We start from the raw sequence: 22563 nt of genomic DNA, 5'->3' as shown, positions 1-22563 counted from the left end.
ATGGTAGGCAAGTGGATTTTGATTGGTAGACACATTGCCCTGAAGAATGAGCACATTAATGTTGATTGACAGTCAACAGCCTGGCTTTAAGTTTTAAACACTTTGCCAAGAAGCAAACTTGTCAACAATTCCATTTACTCACTGGTTAATTGGCACTGCCAACATACTTAGACTCAGAACAAGTCATAGAAAGTGATGAGGCATGATACTTTGCATACATATTGTCAGACAATTCTAAGGACCAGATTTTTTTTTCTTTTGTTTGGGTTCATAAGATGTGTACATGTGTACTTTAGGCCAGCATTTCTTGCCAATTCATAATTACACTGGAGAAGATGTTGACAAGCTGCCTTCTTGAAGCACAGCAATCTTTGAGGTGTAGGAACGTCCACAGTGCTGTTAGGAAGGGAGTTCTAGGATTTTGACCCAATGACAGTCAAATAGCTTCAAGTCAGAATGTTGCATGACTTGGCGCAGAGGTTTCAATTGGTGGTGTTCACAGGCATCTACTGCTCCTATCTTTTCAGCTGACACAAGAATCATGTTTAAAAGGTGCTGTTGAGGGAGTCTTGTTGAGCTACTGCAGTGCACCTTGTAGATGGTATATATACTAGTGCCACTCTGTGTCAGTTGTATAGGGAATGAATGTTGAAGGTTCTGGACAGAATACCAATCAATTGGATTCATTTGTCCTGGATGGCGCCCAGCTTCTTGAGCGTTGTTGTGGTACACTCATTCAAGCAACTAGAGAGAATTCTAACACGTTCATGACTTGTGCCTTGTAGCTGGTGCATAGGAATTGGGGAGACAGGATGCGCGTTATCTGCCACAGAATTTCTAATCTCTGCCCTGCTATGGCAGCCACAGTATTTATATGGCTGATTTAGACGGTTTCTGTTCTGTGGTAACATCCAAGACAGTGAGAGGTTAGTCATAACATCAGCTGGGATCATAACAATTGTCAAAATACAAACACGTGATAACGCTTATGTTTCAGTGAAAGATTACCGTGTTAAAAATAAAACAATCTATCAAACCAGATTTCAGTTTAGGATCTGACTTGTGTAGTAGTGACATCAGCTTGGATCATAACAACAGGCAAAATACACAATTGTTTTAATATATGTACTCAAACATTAATTCTTAAAACTTGTGATGAGTTCTTTTTGGAAGTATTTCTTGTGCTACATAAGCTAGCAATCTGTGAAAATGAGACATTCATGGCACAATCCATTCCAAAGTGTTCTTAAATCTGGCTGTTCCAAAATATTTGTTACATCTGATTCTATGTATAAATAGGAATAGGGCTAGGTATAATGTTTTCAATGGGTTACTCAGGACAGTTCAAGCATCACTGAAGGTCAATTCAAAATTGACAGGCTTGGATTTAGAAGTGAGAGAGAGAGAAAAAAGAGAGGGAGAGAGAAACAGAGAAGTAGACTCTATTTCAGGTAGTTTGATTTTAGCTTTACAGCTGGGAAAACAACTGAACTATGTGGGTTCAATATGCAGGCCTCAGTGAGAACTCCCAAAAGCAGGTGCATATCTCTTTGGGTTGGAAACATGGAAATCCTGGATGCTTGGAAATGCTTGCAAGTCATTAACAGTTCAGTACAGTTGAGAATGATGATTGAAAAGCCCACAGCAGTATTTTCTTCATACAACTCAACAAGAAAAAAACCCTCAAAGGAAAACAAAACAGTAGATCTAGCTTGATGAAACTGTCAGTGAACTGTCAAGTGGTGTGCCTGGGATGAAGTTTTAGAGTGCACTTCCCAGAGTCTAGGGAGCAAGAATGGAGAGTGATCAACCAGAATGGGAGCAGTTGTTAAGGCAATCCATTATGGAATATTTCTTGAGATTTAGCTTCAAAGAGCTTTAGATTAGCAAAAATGAAGACTTGTAACCCGTTTGAAGTTTAAGCGGATTTGATGACCTAACATGTCATTAACATCTGGACAGAATCACTTAAAAATCTGTTCAATCTGTATTATTTTTTATTTAACGACAGTCTATCATACATATTTACCATATATTAACTCTGATTGTTAGAATACAAATTGTACATGTATTATCGGTTATATTACTATTCTAGCATTGTGTAATTAAGTTTATTTTGATTGTTTAAAACCATGGAAGCTAATGACTCTATTCTCTTAATAAATCCCTTGGATCTGTCTCATTGTTGACTTCAAAAAAATTACTGGTCGCTAGGCAGATTGCAATGTAAATTTGGCGATCTGGTTCTGAGATAACAAACAACTCAAAAGAACTGCAATCCTAATAATAAAGACAAAGTACTTTATATCACTCTTACCTTAGTCATGATGAGAATCGTAAAGAAATGCAATACAGCACCAACCATTACAGCGATTGACCTGGCATGATCGTTCAGAAATTCTGAAACAGACCTTGTGAACGCAACAGCAGCTATAACCCGACATATCACAATTCCAAGAGAAAGACCAATAATAACAGTGACCTGTAAGATAACAGGAAAAATTGATGCTGGAAGTTAGCTGAACACACAAGAGAAATAAACAATGCTGATAATGGTAGGGCCAGTGCTGTCTATGACCTAGAACGAGTTACATCAGGAACAAAAGAAACAGTTCACCGCATATATTTGTGATCTTCTCATGTACCATCATTAGACAGCCATAACAATAAACTCACTATTTGAGAACTTCAAGCCCAACTTGTGCACAACTGGACAATCAAATTGCATAAATTTGTTTCTGTTTTCCCTCCTAGGATAGCACACTGGAAACCAAGCTCGCAATTCTAGAGCAGTCACAAAAGGTAAAGGATTTACAAAAGTATGCAAAATCACCAATTACCTCTCTTTTAGATTCAGGTTGACAGAAGCATGGACCAGGCTTCTCAACAATGATTATATATTACAAGTAAATATATTCTAGCTGCAGATAAACAATTACGACCCATCAATATATAACTGTAACAGTTAAAACCCCTATAAAACACCCCCTACACATACAGACAGACACAAAAAGAGTCAGGTGTTGCAGCAAAGGAAAAGTCTGGTGAAGAAGTTTAATGGTCCCTATCAACAGGGTTCACTGAGATAATTCTTTTTGCTTGTCAGGATCTACTGCTACTTGTTCTTTCTTCTCCATGTACTTTCACTTGCTTGAAGGAGGTTATACGCTTATTAAGTCTCTGACTTATTGATTAAAAGCCAAATTTCATTGACACGAATAAGAGAAATAAACCAGCTTTCTTCCGGCGTGAAGTGTTTTCATTGCAGAGAAAAGAACTGTTCCTTCTCTTTCATTAGCCTGATTGCTTCTGACCAGTCCTTCACACCAACAAGTTGTTCAGCTATCTGTGAGCCAATCGTCTAGTTGTTCGTAAGCAGAAGGCCTTTGTTATCAACAACTCGTCACCACTTCACAGCCCAATCAGCTACTTATTGCCAGCTGAATCTCCATTCGTACACACCTCTAGCTCCAGCTTGTCTGTAGTAACCTCTAGTCCCATTTTCTGGGGGTATTTCATCCATATCCCTCTAAACCCTTCCTATTCATATGTCCATCCGGTCATATTTTAAATGTTTTAATTGTACCAGCCTCCACCACTTCCACTGGCAGCACATTCCACCCTCTGTGTGAAAAAGTTGCCCCTTAGGTCCTTTTTAAATCTTTCCCATCTCACCTTAAACCTTTGCCCTCTAGTTTTGGACTCCCCCACCCCCCAGGGAAAAGACCTTGTCTATTTACCCTATCCATGCTCCTCATGATTTTATAAACCTTTATAAGGTCACCCCTCAGCCTCCTATGCTCCAAAGAAAATAGGCCCAGCCTATTCAGCCTCTCTGTATAGCTCAAACCTCCAACCCTGTAAATCTTTTCTGAACCCTTTTGAGTTTCACAACATCCTTCCTGTAGCAGGGAATCCAGAATTGCACACTGCATTCCAGTGTGGCCTAACCAATGTCCTGTACAGCTGCAAAATGACCTCCCAACTCCTATACTCAATGCACCGACAAATAAAGGCAAGCATACCAAACGCCTTCTTCACTATCCTATCTACCTGCAACTCCACTTTCAAGGAACTATGAACCTGCACTCCAAAGTCTCTTTGTTCAGCAACACTCCCCAGGACCTTACCATTAAGTGTGTAAGTCCAACTCTGATTTGCCTTTCCAAAATGCAGCAACTCACATTTACCTAAATTAAACTCCATCTGCCACTCCTTGACCCATTGGCCCATCTGAGGTAACTCTGTGTCTGTACTCTGTTTATTCTGTAAAGTTCTGTAACTTTATTCGCTGTCCGCTACACCTCCAATTTTGGTGTCACCTGTAAACTTGCTTTTTAAAAGTGCAGTCATCCTTACCACAATCCTTGATTTTTAGAACAACCCCTTTCCCACGTCAGTTCAGAATCAAAAGTGCAGAAAAATGAAAAGAAGACATCTTTACATTTCTTATTGTACGCTAGAAAACTTCAGCTCAACTCGTGTTGAATGATAATAATACTAAACACGTGCAGTATTGAAAAAGCCACAATCTCAAATTACCTTCCCACTTATATCTACAATCACAGACTCTCTCCTTAATGAGTATTAACATTCTTGAGCTCATCCAAGTACTGGACAACAATAATCCTGAGGTAGTTATCTGTTGGATAGTAACAAATTCCCAAGCTCAATTCCTACTACGATGCAACAATCTGAAACTTATTTTCTACTGATACTTTGTAATTCAGTTTAATATTCCATCAAATAATAAGTTCCCATTTCACTCTCTACTGAATGTCTGAAAGTCCAGACTCAATCCCTGGTCGATATCAACAATTAAAAGCACACCTTCCAACGGACAACAGAATCTGGATCTTCAGTGAAGTAACATTTGCTGGAACTAGTCAGCAGAGCAACTGGAGAGAAAGGGTTTTTATAGATGAAAGTTTCTAGGCAGTATATTCTCATTCTGAAAATCCCCACAACATTTCCACCAGCACAGGAATTAAGTTTTGGGTGGGAACCTCTTCCCACTCTACCTCCAATCGAGCACTTAAATTTTTCTTCATAATACTGCTGTGATTAACTCTTTTCAGTTTAAAATTCCATCAAATAATAAGTCTCCCATTTTTATTCTTGGCAGTTGGGAACACAGGCAGACTTCACAACTGGTGCAACAGAATGGCCTGCCTGTCGAGTCGAGAGGGGTAAGGCAGTCTTGATCTGCTGCAATCTGAGGACGATCAAGACACAAGGGCTGGCAACTGAAATTCATAACCTGCCCTTGCTTTTGAACCCTGTGGACCCACTTGACTTGCAACCCACACCACACGATCCTCTTTAAAAAGGTACCTTCCATGCTCACTGCCTTTGATGTGGTTGTGGTGCTCACAATAGTTTCCAGCTTCAGGTTGGCAAGTAGCTTCAGGCAGAGTGGGTCATTACTGTCCCTGGAAGCGGCCTGACAGAAAGTTAACTGCCTGATTATCTAACTGCCTGATCTGGTGAACTTTCCAATTTGCAATGGTGAAGTTGAAACCTTCCTAATTGCTTGCTACAATATGGGACGAAAATTCAATCATAAAAGATCCTCTGTCTTTGAACTCCTTATTACTCCAGTCAAGTCGAGATAATCTTCAAAGTGTTCTTCACAGCACTCAAGAGACAATTCTTACAGGCTTAAAAAAAAACTACTGGAAAAAATCCATTGAAATTCAGTGTTTTTCTTCAATCATCTCAACTAAAGTACGAATCTAATTTGTCTGTATCAGTGCATGGACATCAATGCTAGCCAGTCTCAGTTTTGGTTCTCAATCATTGCACCGCTGTCTGCTAAAGCTACTTCCCTTTAAATTTATTTCAATACATGCCTTGCAAAACAGCAAATCTTTCCCTTATTTGTGTCATGAGACAAACACTCAAAAATAACAGTTGGCAGTGTTTTTACATGGTATAGTCTAGAATATGAACTGAGGGTGAAATTGCCTTACATATAATTTTGTGTAGCAATGAAAATGTCCCGAGTGCAAAACTGTCAAATTTATATATAGTGCATTTAGTGAGAGTACATAAGTTGATTTTGGAAATTCCCTTGTGCATCATATAATGTAGTAGTCTGAGCTGGGTATGAGGTATTTTTTGTTTACAAAGTATTGCAGGAATGTGACCTGGCATGAGGCTTGTTTGTGAGTTTCTTACACAGTGGGTCCTGGTCTGACATTTACTTTTGATTTTACAGTAATAAATTTGATCGTTGCATGTTGAAGAAAGGTTAGAATTTGCTGTGGATGAGAAAGTGCACCATAGACTGACACTAGAGAGTATTATTTCATCGATACCATTAATCTGACAGACTATATCACTTAGGCTTCATGAAACCACTTTATTTTAATTCCAGATGGACAGAAATTGATTATGCCATAATTCACAGAGAGAAACATCTCACAAATCTATACTGTCCTTTTTCCCCACACTGCCTAATGCATAAAACTGTATGATAGTTCCTAGAAATGCAGTGAAAACCTGTAGCAATTAGGATGGGGCTGCACAACTCCACATTGAGTTCACTTGCACCACCCCTCCAAATTTATTGAGGAAGCTACCTTGTAGTGCAATTAGAGTTCATGAAGAATGCCCAGTAGCACAAGAACTGTTAGAAACAGGAAGTAAGATGGAAGCTGCTATTGTTTTCTACAAATTTAAATACTCCTGATACTCAATCCAATTCCCTAGTATCTGTCCAGTGTGCATAGCACTTGGATAGGATGTCAGTGGAGCAGAACTTAGATTGCAATATTGGCCCTTTTATATGCTGTTTATTTGTTAATATTTTTCTTAATGATGACTTATTACAACAGGGCATAAACACGATATTACTTACCAGAATACATGCCAGCAATATCACGATTGTTATGCGTTTGTACGAATGCTGATATTCTTTAACTGTGACATCAGGATTGTATATTAGCTCAAGCACCAGTTCCTCCTGATACAATAAAACAATCATTTCAGAATTGAATTGTCTCTCTACTTCAACCCAGTAGTGCAAAAAGGATGTACAAGGAGAGGGTGGATAGGCTGGGACCTTTTTCCCTGGAGCATAGGAGGCTGCGGGGTGACCGTATAGAGGTTTATAAAATCATTCAGGACATAGATAAGGTGAATAGTCAATGTCTTTTCCCCAGGGTAGAGGAGTCCAAAACTAGAGTGCATAGATTTAAGGTGAGGGGGGTAAGATTTAAAAGGTACCTGAGGGGCAGCTTTTTCAAACAGAGAGTGCTGCAAGCTGTCAGAGGAAGTGGTAGAGGTGAGTACACTTAAAACGTTTAAAAGACATTTGAATAGATACATGGATAGGAAAGGCTTAGAGAGATATGGGCCAAACGCAGGCAAATGGGACTAGTTCAGTTTAGGATACCTGATTTGGCATGGACAAATTGGGCTGAAGGGTCTATTTTCTGTGTTGTATTACTCTATGACTCTATAAGTAAATTAACATTTTCCTTGTCAATTGAATATTAATGGCCGGATACGTGTCAATGTTTCCGGTCCTGTCACCGGACCCGAAACGTTAACTCTGATTTTTTCCTTCACAGATGCTGCTAGACCTGCTGAGCTTTTCCAGTAACTTCTGTTTTTGTTCCTGTCTTACAGCATTTACAGTCCTTTTGGTTTTTATTAATGGCCAAATATTTGACTCGGAATGGAGATATGAATTGTGGTGAAACGCTAAACTTAGAATTTTGTGTTCAGAAAACAATTTTCATTCAGCATCCCAACCACATGCCATTTTCATGTGGTCTTTTCATGGGTTAGAAATGACTTTGGTACAAAACACACACACACCTCTTTGGACGGTTTGTGACTGTAATGATTGTAACGAAGTTAGCAGATGGACCTCATAGAATATGGGTTCCCTGACTGGACCGGATTAACGGTCCCAATCAGGGAGCCCTGGCTGTCAAATAAGAACAGGAATGTCAGACATCCTATTCACACTGAGTGTTGACTCTGAGGGAGCTGGATCAGTATCAGTGTAAACATGTAAATAAAGGGTGACTGAGTGACAGGATACCGGCCTCTGTGGAGCTATTTCAGTGGCTGCAAGAGTGGGTTCTGGTATTGACATGCAATGTCTCCCTGTATGGCATCAGGGTAGCATTAGCTCATAGGTGGCCCAGTGGAAAGGAACGCCCAACTGTGTATGCATCCAGGACTTTTGCTAATACAGAATGTAAATGCGCCCAGAGATAAGGAAAGTTTGGCAGTCATATTTGAAGTCAGGAAGTCCCATCAATAACTTAATGGCTGTAAATTTGTAATAATAACAGACCACAAACCCCTGCTGGGTATCCTTAAGGAGGACAAGGCAGTGCCACATATAGCTTCAGGCTGAATTCAGCAGTGGGCTCTAATCCTAAGTGCATATAATTACATGTTGGAACACCATCTGGGAGGCTGAGTAGCAAATGTGGATGCATTGAGCCATCTCTTGCTGGCAGATACAGAACTGGTGGGACTGCCACTGAAAGAGTCCACAATGGTTTTAAATTTTCTGGACACTCTTCCAGTCACATCAGACAATATCAGACTTTGGACACAGAGAGACTTGGTCCTAGCAAAACTGAAAGAGTTGGTAGTGATGGAGGAAACTAAAAGGCCGTCGCAACCAGAATTGAAACCTTTTTGGACCCAGAGAGATCAGATCACAGTCGAGGCATATTATTATGGGGCAAAGAGATTGCCCCAAGCAAAGGTCGCCGCCAGATACTGGCTGAAATCTACCAGGGTCATCCAGGGGGTTTCCAAAATTAATATGCTGGCAAGAGGTTATGTCTGGTGGCCAGGACTGGATGCAGACATAGCCACATTGGTGCAGCAGTGCCCAGAATGCCAACAAGGACAAAAATTACTGCCAGCAGCTCCCCCACATTCGTGGTGATGGCCAGGTAAACTCTGGACTCGACTTTACATGTCCTTTCATGGAAACAATGTTCTTAGTCATTGTGGACGCCCAGTCCAAGTGGCTGAATGTGCAGTGTTCATATATCAAACATGATAATAGAAAAACTGCATGCATCTTTTGCAATACATGGAGTCCGAGAAGTGTTGGTCACAGATTATGGGCCATCATTTACCAGTAGGGAATTTGAGTACTTCTTAAAGTTGAATTGTATTTGACAGATAAGAACAGCTCCATACCATCCATCATCCAATGGTCTGGCAGAAAAAGCACTCTAAACTTTGAAGGCAGGCTAAAAGAAACAGCCTGTAGCTTCACTAGATACCAAACGGTCCCAGTTTCTATTTGATTGTAGGACCACTGCACTTGTAGCTATGGGGATAGCTCCACCAGAGTTGCTAATGGGGAGAAGACTCTGTATCAGGATAAATCTGATCTTCCTGGACCTGGGCGGGGACAGGAACATCATCAGGACTGCCAATGTTGGACACAAGACTTCGCTAAGCAAGAGAGACAATTTACTTCAGGGAACGAAGTTTGGCATAGGAACTATAATAATAACGTTGTGGGAAAGAAGTATGGATGACATGAGGTCAGGTCCAGTGACATATAAAGTTTCGGTAGGTGCAAGAGTCATGATAAAGCACATGGACCATATGAAAGCTGCAAAATCACAAATGGTGCAGGAGTAAAACGTGCCCAGCTCTTTGACTGCCTCCCTGACTGTTCCAAAACCCACGGGCTCTCCGTCTACATCACGTATTGGAGATGCCTCAGAATCGGAGAAGGACACAGCAGATGTTGTCACTTCGATACCTTTGCCGCCTGAAGAAGAGAATGAATTTCTTCCAAGACACTCTGGGGCAAGAGGTGAGCTACTGTTCATTACATGCTGCCTGTATCAGAGGCAGAGTTGGAGAAACCTGAGCTGGTGCTAAAACACCCCAGGAGGAGCTAAAAAGAACCCACCTATATCTTTGGACTCAGAGGGGGAGGGACGTAGTGATACTAATAAGGTCAGCCACGTAGACCTCAGAGTATGAGTTCCGTAATTGGGGGTATTAATCTGGTCCAATCTTGGAGCTCTTCTGACAGGTAAGAACAGGAGTGTCAGACATCCTGTTCACTCTGAGAGCTAGCTCTGAGGAAGCTAGATCAATGTCAGGGACTCCCCATGTGTAAATAAAGGGTGACTTGGTGATGGGGATCCCAGCATCTATGGAGTTATTTCAGTGACCACTACAGGAAGCTTGCTGAGGAGTTAGGAACATTCTTAATGGTAAATAAAAATGTTCTGACAGCTTCATATGTCACTATTTGATGCTACATTGTTATGTATTTTATATAATGATTTTTGGGGGCTCTGTCCTCAAGTTGACCATTACTTTGGCCAGCTTTGGGCAAGTGTTGACAGACATTACAGAACTTTTTCCAATGGAGAAGGTGTCACCGTGCATTTAAAATGTACAAAAATTGTGTTGGCAAACCCTTCTTGTCATGTATACAAGTTGTATTTAAATATACAGACAGCTCTGACTATGAAAAAAGATCCTTTATTTATTCATTCAAATGCAAGCAACACTGGCTGGGCCAGTATTTATTGTCCATGCCTGGAAGCCCTTGAGAAGGTGACGTTGAGCTGCCATTGGGCAGAGAGTTCCAGGATTTTAACCCAGTAACTCTCAAAGAATGGTGATACATTTCCAAGTCAGGACGGTGAGTGACTTGGAGGGGAACTTGCAAGTAGTGGTGTTCCCATACCATCTGGTGCCCTTGTTCTACAACATGATGGTGATCATAGGTTGTAAAATGCTGTCCAAGGAGCTCTTGGTGAATTTGTACAGTGTGTTTTGTAGATGGTGCATGCTGAGCATCAGTGATTGAGGGAATAAAAGTTTGTGGATGTAGTGCTATTTAAGCAGACTGGTTCATCCTGGAGAGTATCAAGATTCTTGTGTGTTATTGGGGCTGCACTCATCCAGGCAGTGGGAGTATTTGACCACACTCCTAACTTGTGCCTTGCAGATAGTGGACTCACTTTGTGGATTTAGGAGGTGACCTATTCAAGATTCCCAGCTGCTGACTTGCTGCTGCTCCAGTTCAGTTTCTGGTCAATGGTAGTCCTCAGGATGTTGGTAGAGGGAATTCAGTGATAGTAACACCATTGGATATTAAAGGGAAATGTCACGGATTGACGCTTCTGCAGCATGCAGGTTGCTGAGAATGATATCAGGTATGTTTGTCCCCACTTGTTAGTTCCCTTACCACCTGCTACAGACCCAATCTAGCAGCCATTTCCTTTAGGATTTGGCTAGCTTGATCCATGGTAATGTTGCTGAGCCACTCTTAGTAGGTGACACTGAAATCCCCCTTCCAGGGTAGATTCTGCACCCTTGCCACCCTCAGTGCTTCCTCCAGATGTGATCAACGTGAGGTTTCCTTGTTTGCGTTTGACTTGGTGCCATGAGATGCCTTGGGGCCAAGAGACAATGTTGAGGATTCCAACTCCCTCTTGACTGTATATCACTGCTACCTCTGTTGGAACAGGACATATCCAGAGATGGTGACAGTGTTGTCCAGAATGTTGTCTTTAAGGTATGATTCTGTGAGTATGACTATATCAGGTTTTTGCTTCACAAGTCTATCCCAATGTTAATCAGAATATTAGTATTAACCCACAAATGTTCATATAGGGTGAACAGAGTAGTATTTGCCGTTGATTTCTAGGCCCTTTCTCACAGGGTAGTTAAACATCAATCACATTGCTGGGACTCTGCAGTTTTCTTCCCTAAAGTCATTAGTGAACCAGGTGGGTTTTTTATGACAATTGACAATGGTTTCATGGTCATTAGATTTTTAATTCCAGATTGGTATAGGTTTGAAATTGCACTCTCTGCCATAGTGGGATTCAAATGCATGTCCACAAAACATTATATACCTGGGTGACTAATCCAGTGACATTACTTCTACGCCAATGCCTCCATACTCTGCCAATTCTAAAGTCTCCTCTTTCACTGGTGTTAGGATCACAAAAAAGAGGACCTCATCACCCAATGGTATAATCTCAAAACTCTCAAAGTATCAATCTCATGTTCATTAAATGTTAATATTTGAATCAGTTAAGGTTTTTACCTCGTCCTCGTCCCAGTGGCACAAATCCCATAGTGAGACAGATTTCGCTCGGGCTCGTTTCCATAGTTCCAAAAATACAGTGGCTATATTTTGAGAGAGAAACATTCACTTAAATAACAATTATTAAATTATTTAATAATCATGGGCAGAGTTTTACACCCCTCTCTGAATGGGTTTGTCAGTGGATGGGGCATGTAAAATGCCATGGGCATTTTTCCCGATGTGCATCCACCTGCTCTGATCCTGCACAATATTACAAGTGATGTGGAAGGAGTTGAGTGCCAAACCTTCCCTGTGTCAAGTGAGGTGCTTAAGTAGCTAGTAATACACATAAGGACAATTTCCTACCTCTGCTACTATTTCATAGGTGGCAAGCTAGGACCAATGACAGCTTGGAAACTCTGCAAGTGACACTGCTCAGACTCTAGGATAGTAGATTAGTTGCTTCGTTTATGAATCCCAATTTTAAAAAGAGACTCTCCACTAAGCTCCAGACATTCCTGTATTTCCCCATTCCTCATGTCCTGTTTAACTGATCTGCCTTGCTTGGGCCTGCCAACCTGACCCTGGCAAAGTCCTCTCTCTTTACTTTGCATCCAGTCCAGTGCCAAACATTGGAATCCAGTCCCAGTCATTGCCACAATGAGCCTATAGCAACTGGCTGGCAGCTCTTGGAGGCAGGATTTCTCCTCAGATAGAGGTGGTAGTGTCATCTCAAGGTAATTAACTTCTCCTTGGATATTAAATCAAAATGGGACTGTGGGGCTGGGCGTGAGCAGGAAATAAACTCCACATAAAATATTTAAGTTTAAACTGACAGATAAATGTAAATTGCATGCACATGAACTAAATACTGTATTATGAGCTTTTCCAATACTAAACTGGTATATTAGTGAATTACAAAGACCAGGAAAACACCAAATTTGATCCCTGACTGATCCTATAGTAATTAACCAAAGTTACGAGGCAATCAGAATTTCCATAACCCTAAGCAGCTTCATTGGTCTCAGTCCCCTGTGCTAGTAAGATGAAAGATAAACCTGAGTTTCCTTTCCCGACTGCTAGCCACTGATGCCGTTGGACACTATGCACAATGGGGCTTAATTACAACCACAAAAATAGAATATTCTGAAAATGCTCACTGTTCAGGTTTATACATGAGACACTGGCTTTTGGGTGAAATTCTGTTAAACTGCTTCTAACTGTAAAACTACATCATCAAGAGAAGTCACTAACTTGGGGGAAAAATTTGAGGAAATGATGGGCAGAACTTTCCAGCCTGCATTGGGAAACCAATGCTGGGACCAATTTTGTGTCTTTTGCCCATACTGAGCTGGAGCACAGCCGTGATAGTTATCACAGCCGGCAATTTTAGTGGAGGTGGACAACTTGGCTGTATACTGATTAGCCAATTACTGCTAATGGGTAAAGGAAGAGGCAGAAATGCTGAAGTGCAGGCCTCATGTAAACAAATACAACAGTCATTAAAGTTGCCTGCATTTTGCAGGAAAAAATACAAGTACTAGACATCAAGGAGGAGAAACAAGGGCCTGAATTGAGAATTGCCCCTTGATTCTGCAAAAGTGATCTAGAGTTGTTTCTCGAGGTAGTGTAGGAGAGGAGGTCCTCTTTCCTGTGCATAGAAGGAGAAGAACACTCAGTGTTATATGCACAAACTCGGTCTAATGCTGTAAAATATTCAATGACCTTCAATCTGACGAGTACAATTTTAGACCCTGATGACAGGCCCCTATGTATTCAACATCCAGCAGACAAGCCAGTTGAAAAACCTAGCAGCACAAGCTGCTCCTGAACATGGAAGTGAATGCTCAGGGTACTTACTCAACCCTCAACAAGTTCTGGAATCAGTCCTGGAACAGTTGAGGATTTACCTGGCTGTGATACCTGTACCTTTCTGAAGGCCTAGGTGATACAGAACACTGTAGACTGTCACTATGCACAAAATCTTTGCAAAAAGAACAAAATAAACCTTTGTAGGAGTGTCCTGCAGGGTACCACCACAGTTCATAGATCTGAAATGGATCTTCAGAAGCCCAAGTATTTGCTCAATGATGAATCTTGTGAGCAGTTCGTTTAATTTGTAGTGCATCTGTGGCTCAATTTCAAAGTGATGTTAAGTGGCAAGAAGCCGTCTTTTCAAGAGATAACACTTAAGCCTGAGAATCATCTATCTGATTTGGATGATGGAACAAAGAGCTATGGCATCATCGATTACCAGGGGATGGTGTTATGCCATCTGCCAGGAATGGCACATGGAGCAAGCTCTTGTTGAGGTTTTCATGGCATGCCTTTCCCCTTCCTGGAAGAAAGTAAAACTGGCAAGAGAGGTGCCTTGAAACTGGTGTGCCCTTTTTAGCACTCGCCCACTTCTTGGGAGGTAGAAATAAAGCCTTCCCACTATGTGTATTATGTATTTGAAATATTGCATGTAATCCATAATAATTGCACTCATTTTGCTTTCTACTACATTTGGTCATATTATGGTGTTGTCATCCAATGTACACTTATAAGGGATGGACTGGCTTTGAATATAACACCTGGATAGACTTTTGTTAATTAACTAAAATGGAAACCACCATTGCACCAAAGAAAATACCTACCCCAGACTGCCATAAACATTGCAAAAACAACTGTCCCTTCATGGTCAAATAGTTGCGTGATCTGCAGAAATAAAATAAGTTAAGTTTGCTCAACAAAAGCAACTTATATTCCTATAATTCCTTATCATAATAAATCAACAAATGTGCTTCGCAGGAGTAATATAAAGAATGACATTGAAGCACATAAATAGATATTAGGACAGCTAATCAAAAGCTTGATCAGAGATGGCTTTATAGTGTCTTAAAGAGAGAAATTGAAGTAGACAGCCAAGGAGGTGTATGGAGGTTAGTCTGCAATTTATGACCCAAGTATTGATGACATAGCCACAAATGGCAGAGTTTAAAATCAGGAATGCACAAGAGGCCAAAATTAGATGAGTATCTTAGAGGCTTATGCACCTGGAGGAGATTACAGAGATGGGAAGGGGTAAAATAATGGCGGAGTTTAAAAACAAGGATGTGAATTTAAAAATACAATGCTATATGATCAGAAGCTAGTGTATATCAGTGAGAACAGGTGATGGGAGAACGAGACTTGGGACAATTTAAGACATGGGCAGCAGAAATTTAAATGACCTCAGCTTTATGGAGGGCAGAATGTGGAAAATCAGCCAAGGCTACATTGGAATAGAAAAGTCTAGAGGCAATAAAGACAGATTAGTAATTGGTGATAGGACAAAGCCAAAATCTTACAGATATGGAAATAAACCATCTTGATGATGGCACAAATATACGGTCCAAAGCTCATCTCAGGGGTCAGATGCAATACCAAAGTTGTGAGCAGATTGGTGTAATCTAAGATTCGTACAAGGCTGAGAGATGGAATCAATTGCCAGAGAAAATAATTTGCAGTGTCAGGCACAAACAATGGCTCCAATTTTTAATTGAAGTAAATTTCTGCTCAAGGTGGTCTTGTGGCACAGTGGGTAGCATCTCTGCCTCAGAACCAGAAGCTCCCAATTCAAATCCTACTCCAGGGCTTGGTGTGCAAAGAAGGTGCATTCATAACATAGCCAAACAGGTTGTGAATCCTTCCCATGTAATTCAATGATAGGCAGAAGAGTGAAAGGGATTCCTGGTTGTCCACATGATGAAAGAAATTAAGAGTTTTATCTTCATTATCCATAGCTCCAAGCTACAACATGCAAATATATGTTGCCATAGGAACTCAGGCTCCTGGTCAGGGTGGTTGACTCAGGTAGCAGGACAGCTTTCATGTTGGTATTCAATCCCTGTGCCAGTTGGCTTTGATGTTGAACCTGCCTCCTTGATATGGTAGAGGTTATACAACTGTGGATGAGATTTGCCTTAGGCAGGGAACTTAAGAAGAAATTATTACCCATCCATGCTGAATGTCACATAAAGAGTGTGATAAAAGTAAAGGGAAGTAATCATGAGATAGAGTTAGGTATTGAAAATTAACATTGTGCTTTTAGATGTTGCTGCCAAGGGGTTGCAGTTAAATTAAGTGGCCAAGGATAGACCCTTGGGATTCACCAGATGCAAAAGGGAGCTAAAGTGAAGCCTTTGCAAATAATTTTTCTGGCTTTGACTAGATAAACAAGATAGACATTGGGTTGATACATGTTGGAGGAGGATGCTGTGTCAGCTATGTGAAAGGTTACATGAAGTTTAAGAAAGACAGGGAGGTACAGTTTAGCTATCACACAATTATCACACTTTATTATCAGACTTGTTTCAGTAGTGTGGGTCACAAATCTGATTGGAAGGCTTTAACATAAAGTCTGAGAGAAATGGAAATACATCTGGTAGATGACAACATGTTCAATATCTTTGGAAAGGAAAATGAATTGGAGAGGGACAGTAGTTTGCAAGGATAGTGGGTCAAATGTTAGTTTTTGAAAAGATAGTTAATTATAATGACCATAGATTTAAAGGAGAGGGGCTATAGCAGTTAAATTACCAGTTAACATGGGATCAAGATGGGAAATTACATGTCAGCACTTTGGAGGGATAGAATCGAGAAAGCATTGAGTGGGTCTAACAGGACTAGGCCCTGGAAGGCAAAAAACGTCAAGAAGAAAATGAGAACCAAAAGAACTGCGGATGCTGTAAATCGGGAGCAAAAACAAAGTTACTGGAGAAGCTCAGCAGGTCTGGCAGCATCTGTGAAGGAAAAAAACAGAGTTAACATTTTGGGTCCAGTGACCCTTCCTCAGAACTGATGCAGAAAATAGGGAGGTGGGTGGGCTAGGAAGTAAACGATAGGACAGAGCCCAAAGAGAGAGAAAGACAGTTGGACAGACAAAGGAGTTGCTAACGATCAGGCTGGGAAGGTGAATAGTTGTTAGTGGGAACTGTTAGTGACAGGCTATGTGGTAACAAGGCCTGGTGTGTGGAGTAGGGGGCTGGGACATGGGAGAGTTTAGGCCCTAAAATTATTAACTCAATATTGAGTCCGGAGGGCTGTAGGCTGTTTGGGCTCTATCCTATCATTTACTCCCTACCCCACCCACTTCCCTATTTTCTGCATATAAACTGACGTTTTCCCAGCCACCATCAGCAACTTTGTATTTGTTGTTGTTGAAGAAGAAAATGGGGTAAGGCAACTGGGGTTGCTCTGCATTATAAGTCAGCACCAAGTGCCTCAATCAGCCTGTGGAGAATGTCAAAAGAGGGAATCCACAGGTGGAGGAACTGTACAAGCATAACATATAAAATATCTGATCCCCTTAATCCTTTGCCATAAATATCCTGTTTGTGTATCACTATAATGAAGCAGGTGAAAACACAAAATCAAGCAGCTATTTAGAGATGAGGTACTGGATTACCAGCAAGCAGAAAGGAATAGATTTTTAACAAGGATACTCAGCAAAGTGAAATTAGTGGAAATGTATACTGGGTGGTTTCTATAATAGGCAGCTGATCTGCTGAGGCAGCAAGTTGTATATTAACCTTGCTTGTGTGATGGATTTTACCTTAGCATAAGAACACGTCTCATTGAGCCTCCAGTATTGACAACGTTTATCACATAGTGGGCACATGATAATTCCAGTAGCATTGCATATTTCCTTACTGAGATTCATGGAAAAAAGACAGAGCAAATTAAAATAAAGCATTATTTACCATGAATCACACAGAAAAAAAAAAGTTTAGAAAATGTAGCTGACTAATTGCTAACTCAAGAAAATCTTATTCAATTCCTGCGAAGCATAAAATCCTTTACATAATTCAGGCTGTGAACCATTGCTTTCCTTGCACCCGAGAACCTGAACAAAGCTACTGCCCATGTGTTCATGTGCGCGTTCTGGGCCCCTCATTGTTTGCTTATTCTATAAATAGTATAACCACCCAATATTGAAGTGAACAGTCCAATCTGTCCCTGACATAGTCATTTGAAAACAGGACAGAAAAGTTCATTTTAGGGGTTGAGATGGTAATAAGGAATGGGAAATCAAGAGAGTAAAAAAAAAAAACACTTTTGCTTAGGATGTTGAGATCATTTTTGGTTTTCCCATTGCTTTTCTGCTCAAAACCATTTTAGCAAACAAACAACTCCTGAACACAATGAGAATAAAGTAAGATGAGTTAAGTGGGCAAATCCAAAATAATAAACTAGGGCACAATGTCTTCCAGGAGTTATATGCAGTGACAAATAAAATATAACATTTTTGGTCAGCAAAGACATTTGGTGCACAGCACTATGCTGCAACAAATCCTGTAAAGTTGACCCTAGAATACAACTTGCTTCAGTAATTTCTCTACTTAAAGCTGTTTTATTCAGCAAGTTGTTTTGATGTTTATTGTTCTGCCTTTCTCAATCTGCCCAAGATTGAAGAAAATTTCCATTTGGCTCTTCAATAACTGCTTGTGTGGTCAGCATATAACTTAAATTCAAATTTTTTTTGTCTGATTTGCATTCTCAACCCCTGAGTATGATCATTCATAACCATCCGTTGTAGCACGAGAAGAGGAGGTGACACAGTGTAACGTCGCTGGACTAGTAATCCAGAAAACTGGGCTAGAGTTCTGGGAATGTGGCTTCAAATGCCACCCTGGCAGATGATGAATAAAAATCTGGAACAAAAACTGGTATAATGGCGACCATGGAACCACTGTTGATTGTCTGGTTCATAATGTTCTACATGTGACTGCAGACTCAAAGAGTCATAGAGTAGAGTAATACAGCATGGAAACAGGCCCTTCAGCCCAAACTGGTCCATGCTGACTATGGTACCTACTCAGCTAGTTTCAATTGCCTGCATTTGGTCCATATCCCTCTAAACCCTTCCTATCCATGTACCTGTCCAAATGTTTTTTAAATGTTGCTATTGTACCTGCCTCAACCACTTTCTCTGACAGCCCATTCCATATACACACCACTCTCTGCATGAAGAAGTTGCCCGTCATGTCCTTCTTAAATCTTTCCCCTCTCACCTTAAACCTATGCCCTCTAGTTTTGAATTCCCCATCCCTGGGAAAAAGATTATATGCATTCATCCTATCTATTCCCCTCATGATTTTATGCACCTCAATAAGGTCACCTCTCAATCTCCTACATTCCAAAGAATAAAGTCCTATCCTGGTCAACCTCTCGCTATAACTCAGGCCTACAAGTCCTGGCAACATCCTCATAAATCTTCTTTGTACACTTTCCAATTTAACTATGTCTTTCCTGTAACAGGGTGACCAAAACTGTGCGCAATACTCCAAGTGCGGCCTCACCAATAGCTCATACAACTGTAACATGAAGTCCCTACTCTTTTACTCAATGCCTCGACCAATGATGGACAGAATGTCCAATGCCTTCTTCACCACCCTATCCACCTGTGATGCCGCTTTCAATGAGCTATGTACTTGTACTCCCAAGTCCCTCTGTTCCACAACACTCCACAGGACCTTATCATTTAATGTGTAAGTCCTACCTTGGTTTGACTTTCCAAGGTGCAACACCTCACATTTATCTATATTTAATTGCATTTGCCAATCCTCAGTCCATTTCCCCATTTGATCAAAATGCCTCTGTAATTTTTGATAATCTTCCTTGCGTTCAACGATACCTCCTAATTTTGTATCATCCGCAAACTTACTAATCATGCCTTGTACATTTACATCCAGATCATTTATGTAAAAGACAAATAACAAAAGTCCCAGCACCAACCCCTGTGGCACACCACTAGTCACAGGCCTCCAGTCCAAGAAACAATCTTCAACCATCACCTTCTGCTTCCTACCATTGAACCAATTTTGAATCCAATTAGTTAGTTCTCCCTGGATTCCATGCGAACCAACTTCCATGACTAGTCTGCCATGCGGAACCTTGTCAAAGGCCTTACTAAAGTCCATATAGACAACATCCACTGCCCTACCCTCATCTATTCTCTTGGTTACCTCTTCAAAAAACTCAAAAAGATTTGTCAGACATGACTTCCCGCACACAAATCCATGTTGATTCACACCAATGAGTTTGATTCTTAAATGACCTCTGGGTCATAGAGATTTTACAGCATGGGAAAAGGCTCTTCAGCCAATTGTGTCTGTCCCAGTCATCAAGCATCTATTCCAATCCCATTTTCCAGCACTTGCCCCATATGGTATGGCATTTCAAATGATCATCTAAATTCTTCAATGTCATGATGGTTCCTGCCTCTACTAATGCTTTAGGCAGCAAGTTCCAGATATTTACCACCCTCAGGGTGAAAACATTTTCTTCGAATGCCTTCTAAACCTCCTGCTCCTTATGTTAAAACTGGTCATTGACTCCTCTACTAAGGGGAAAGGTCTCTCCCTACCTAACTAATCTACGCCCCTCATAACTTTGTACATCTCAGTTAGGTCTCCCAGCAGCCTTCTCTGTTCTAAGTAAATGAATACCCGTTCATCTAGTCTCCCTGCATAGCAACATTCTGGTGAATCTCCTCTCCAACCTCTCTAGTGGTGACCAGAATTACAAACCAGTACTTCACCTGTGTTCCATCATAACCTCTTTGCTATTGACTGATAAAGGCAAGTATCCCATATGCCTTCTTAATCAAATTATCTACCTGTCCTGATGTCTTCAAGAATCTATGGACATGCACACCAGAGCTGATCTAGCCTTAATAATCCCAGGAATGAGTTAAAAAGAAAACCTCATGATGTAGCACATCGATGCCATAGCAAATATTGTAATTGCAGTATAAATGTTTATAGACTGTTCAACTTAACATTTCAGCTGATGTAGTTGATTTATTTTGTGATATTCAGTTGATTTAGTTAGTGATATTTAACAGTCTATATGTATTGCATGTGAAGAACTGAAATGTAAAACTCTATTTGCACAGTGCTGGAAATAGATGGTAAGAACCTTACCTCACTTGATTACTTTCAAAATATATTAATCCATACAGAACAACCATGACTCCACAAATAGCAGCAGGAATCAGCATGGTGGTGTACCAGCCAAGCCATGCAAAATAGAGGGCAATTCGCTCTCCAAAGTACTCCCTACAAACAATTACATAAAACAAAACATTTAATATGAACATGATCCTACAAGTTATTTTTCTACCCATTATTTGTAAATATGTGAAACAGATTCCCAACAAAATCAACTAATGATGCGCTGTCTAATTTTTCTATTTAATAAAAGCTGTAAACATGTTCGGTTAAAAATGGGGGAGAAATATGGTTCCACATTTTGTTTCTAGTCATGTTACTAACACCTATTTCTCATAAATATTAATGTTATATTGCCTGTTTTCTACCACAGTAATCCTTGACAAATTTGTGATTAATCAGCTAGACAGTACATAGTTCCAGGAGTATTAGTTTTGTTGTGCAGTTTTAAACTGTTAAGTGTGCAGTCTACAGAGGTAGTACCAGAATTGAGGGAGATTGTTTTTCCAGGGAATAAGAGTCAACATCCCAAGGCCAGATATCTGCGTGCCTGAATAATATTGCTGGTGAAGTCAATTTCGTTTTCACAGCATCCCAGAGCATGAATGAGGTCAAGAGAAATCTCTGAACAAGAGCAACGTTAAGCTTACATCAAGTAATAGCAAAGGGCAGATGTGGGTTATGCAAACTTGCATGAAAACCCTGTTGTTATAGACATACCCACCACAATGTTTGCTGAATGTGGATCCCACACTGCGCTGGGAGGCAGCAGAACCACAGCAGCAATCTTTTTGGGAGCAGGCAGCAAAGAGGCTACCACTTGTTCTGTCACTCAATTATTGACAGGAGCAGTATTCTCTGAGTTGCTAACCCAATCAAAAGGCAGCCTTAGAAGTGGACCAGTAGAAGTGCTGGCTGCTGAAGCTGGAAGAGGAAAGATTGTGCATCTTCACAATGGGTCACTGGACGAAATAGAAATATAACTTCAATTGGAGTGGTAGCCCCATCTGTGGAAATGGCCATTGCAACCTCTATACAACTACCCTCTCAAAGACCCTAGGAATCTTTTATGTATCAATAAGGTTTATACTCATTATTCTGAACTCCAATGAATACAGGCCTCTGCACATATGAAAATTCCAAGTGATCATTTTCTGGACTGCCTCCAACACCAGTAAATACTTCCTTCGATAAAGGACCAAAAGTGTTCATCGTATTCTATGTGCGGCCCAACTGGTTTCATGTAGTTTCAGGAGTCAGTTAGTTCAGTTGGCTGGTTTGTGATGCAGAGTGATGCGAACAAAGTGGATTGAATTCCTGCACTGGCTGAGGTTACCATGAAGGACTCTCCTTCCCAAACTCTCCCCTCACCTCAGGTGTGGTGACCCTCGGGTTAAACCACCACCAGCCATCTCTCTCTAATAAGAGATCAGCTCTATGGTTCACCAGGACTACTGCAACTCTGTATAGCTTCAGTGATACCCGCCCCCCCCCCCCCCCCCCCCCCCCCCCCCCCCCCCCCTCCCC

At 40.8% G+C, this 22563-nt stretch overlaps 1 protein-coding gene across 1 annotated transcript in view; it reads right to left on the bottom strand.

Annotated features, from left to right (window-relative positions):
* Positions 1 to 22563, bottom strand: part of LOC109910660 (anoctamin-9) — a 145068-nt gene that overhangs the window by 55195 nt on the left and 67310 nt on the right. The window contains exons 9-14 of the mRNA XM_048607263.1: positions 21010 to 21144; positions 17637 to 17733; positions 14698 to 14758; positions 12077 to 12159; positions 6863 to 6967; positions 2318 to 2482 (exon numbers count right to left, since the gene is read on the bottom strand). Coding sequence (XP_048463220.1) covers positions 2318 to 2482; positions 6863 to 6967; positions 12077 to 12159; positions 14698 to 14758; positions 17637 to 17733; positions 21010 to 21144 — 646 coding nt within the window. The remainder of the gene's footprint in view (positions 1 to 2317; positions 2483 to 6862; positions 6968 to 12076; positions 12160 to 14697; positions 14759 to 17636; positions 17734 to 21009; positions 21145 to 22563) is intronic.

The sequence above is a fragment of the Rhincodon typus genome, chromosome 17 (assembly GCF_021869965.1).
Source record: "Rhincodon typus isolate 14 chromosome 17, sRhiTyp1.1, whole genome shotgun sequence".
Taxonomy (NCBI): domain Eukaryota; kingdom Metazoa; phylum Chordata; class Chondrichthyes; order Orectolobiformes; family Rhincodontidae; genus Rhincodon; species Rhincodon typus.
The sequence above is the reverse complement of the archived record's forward strand: the minus strand, read 5'-3'. Positions and strand labels throughout refer to the sequence as shown.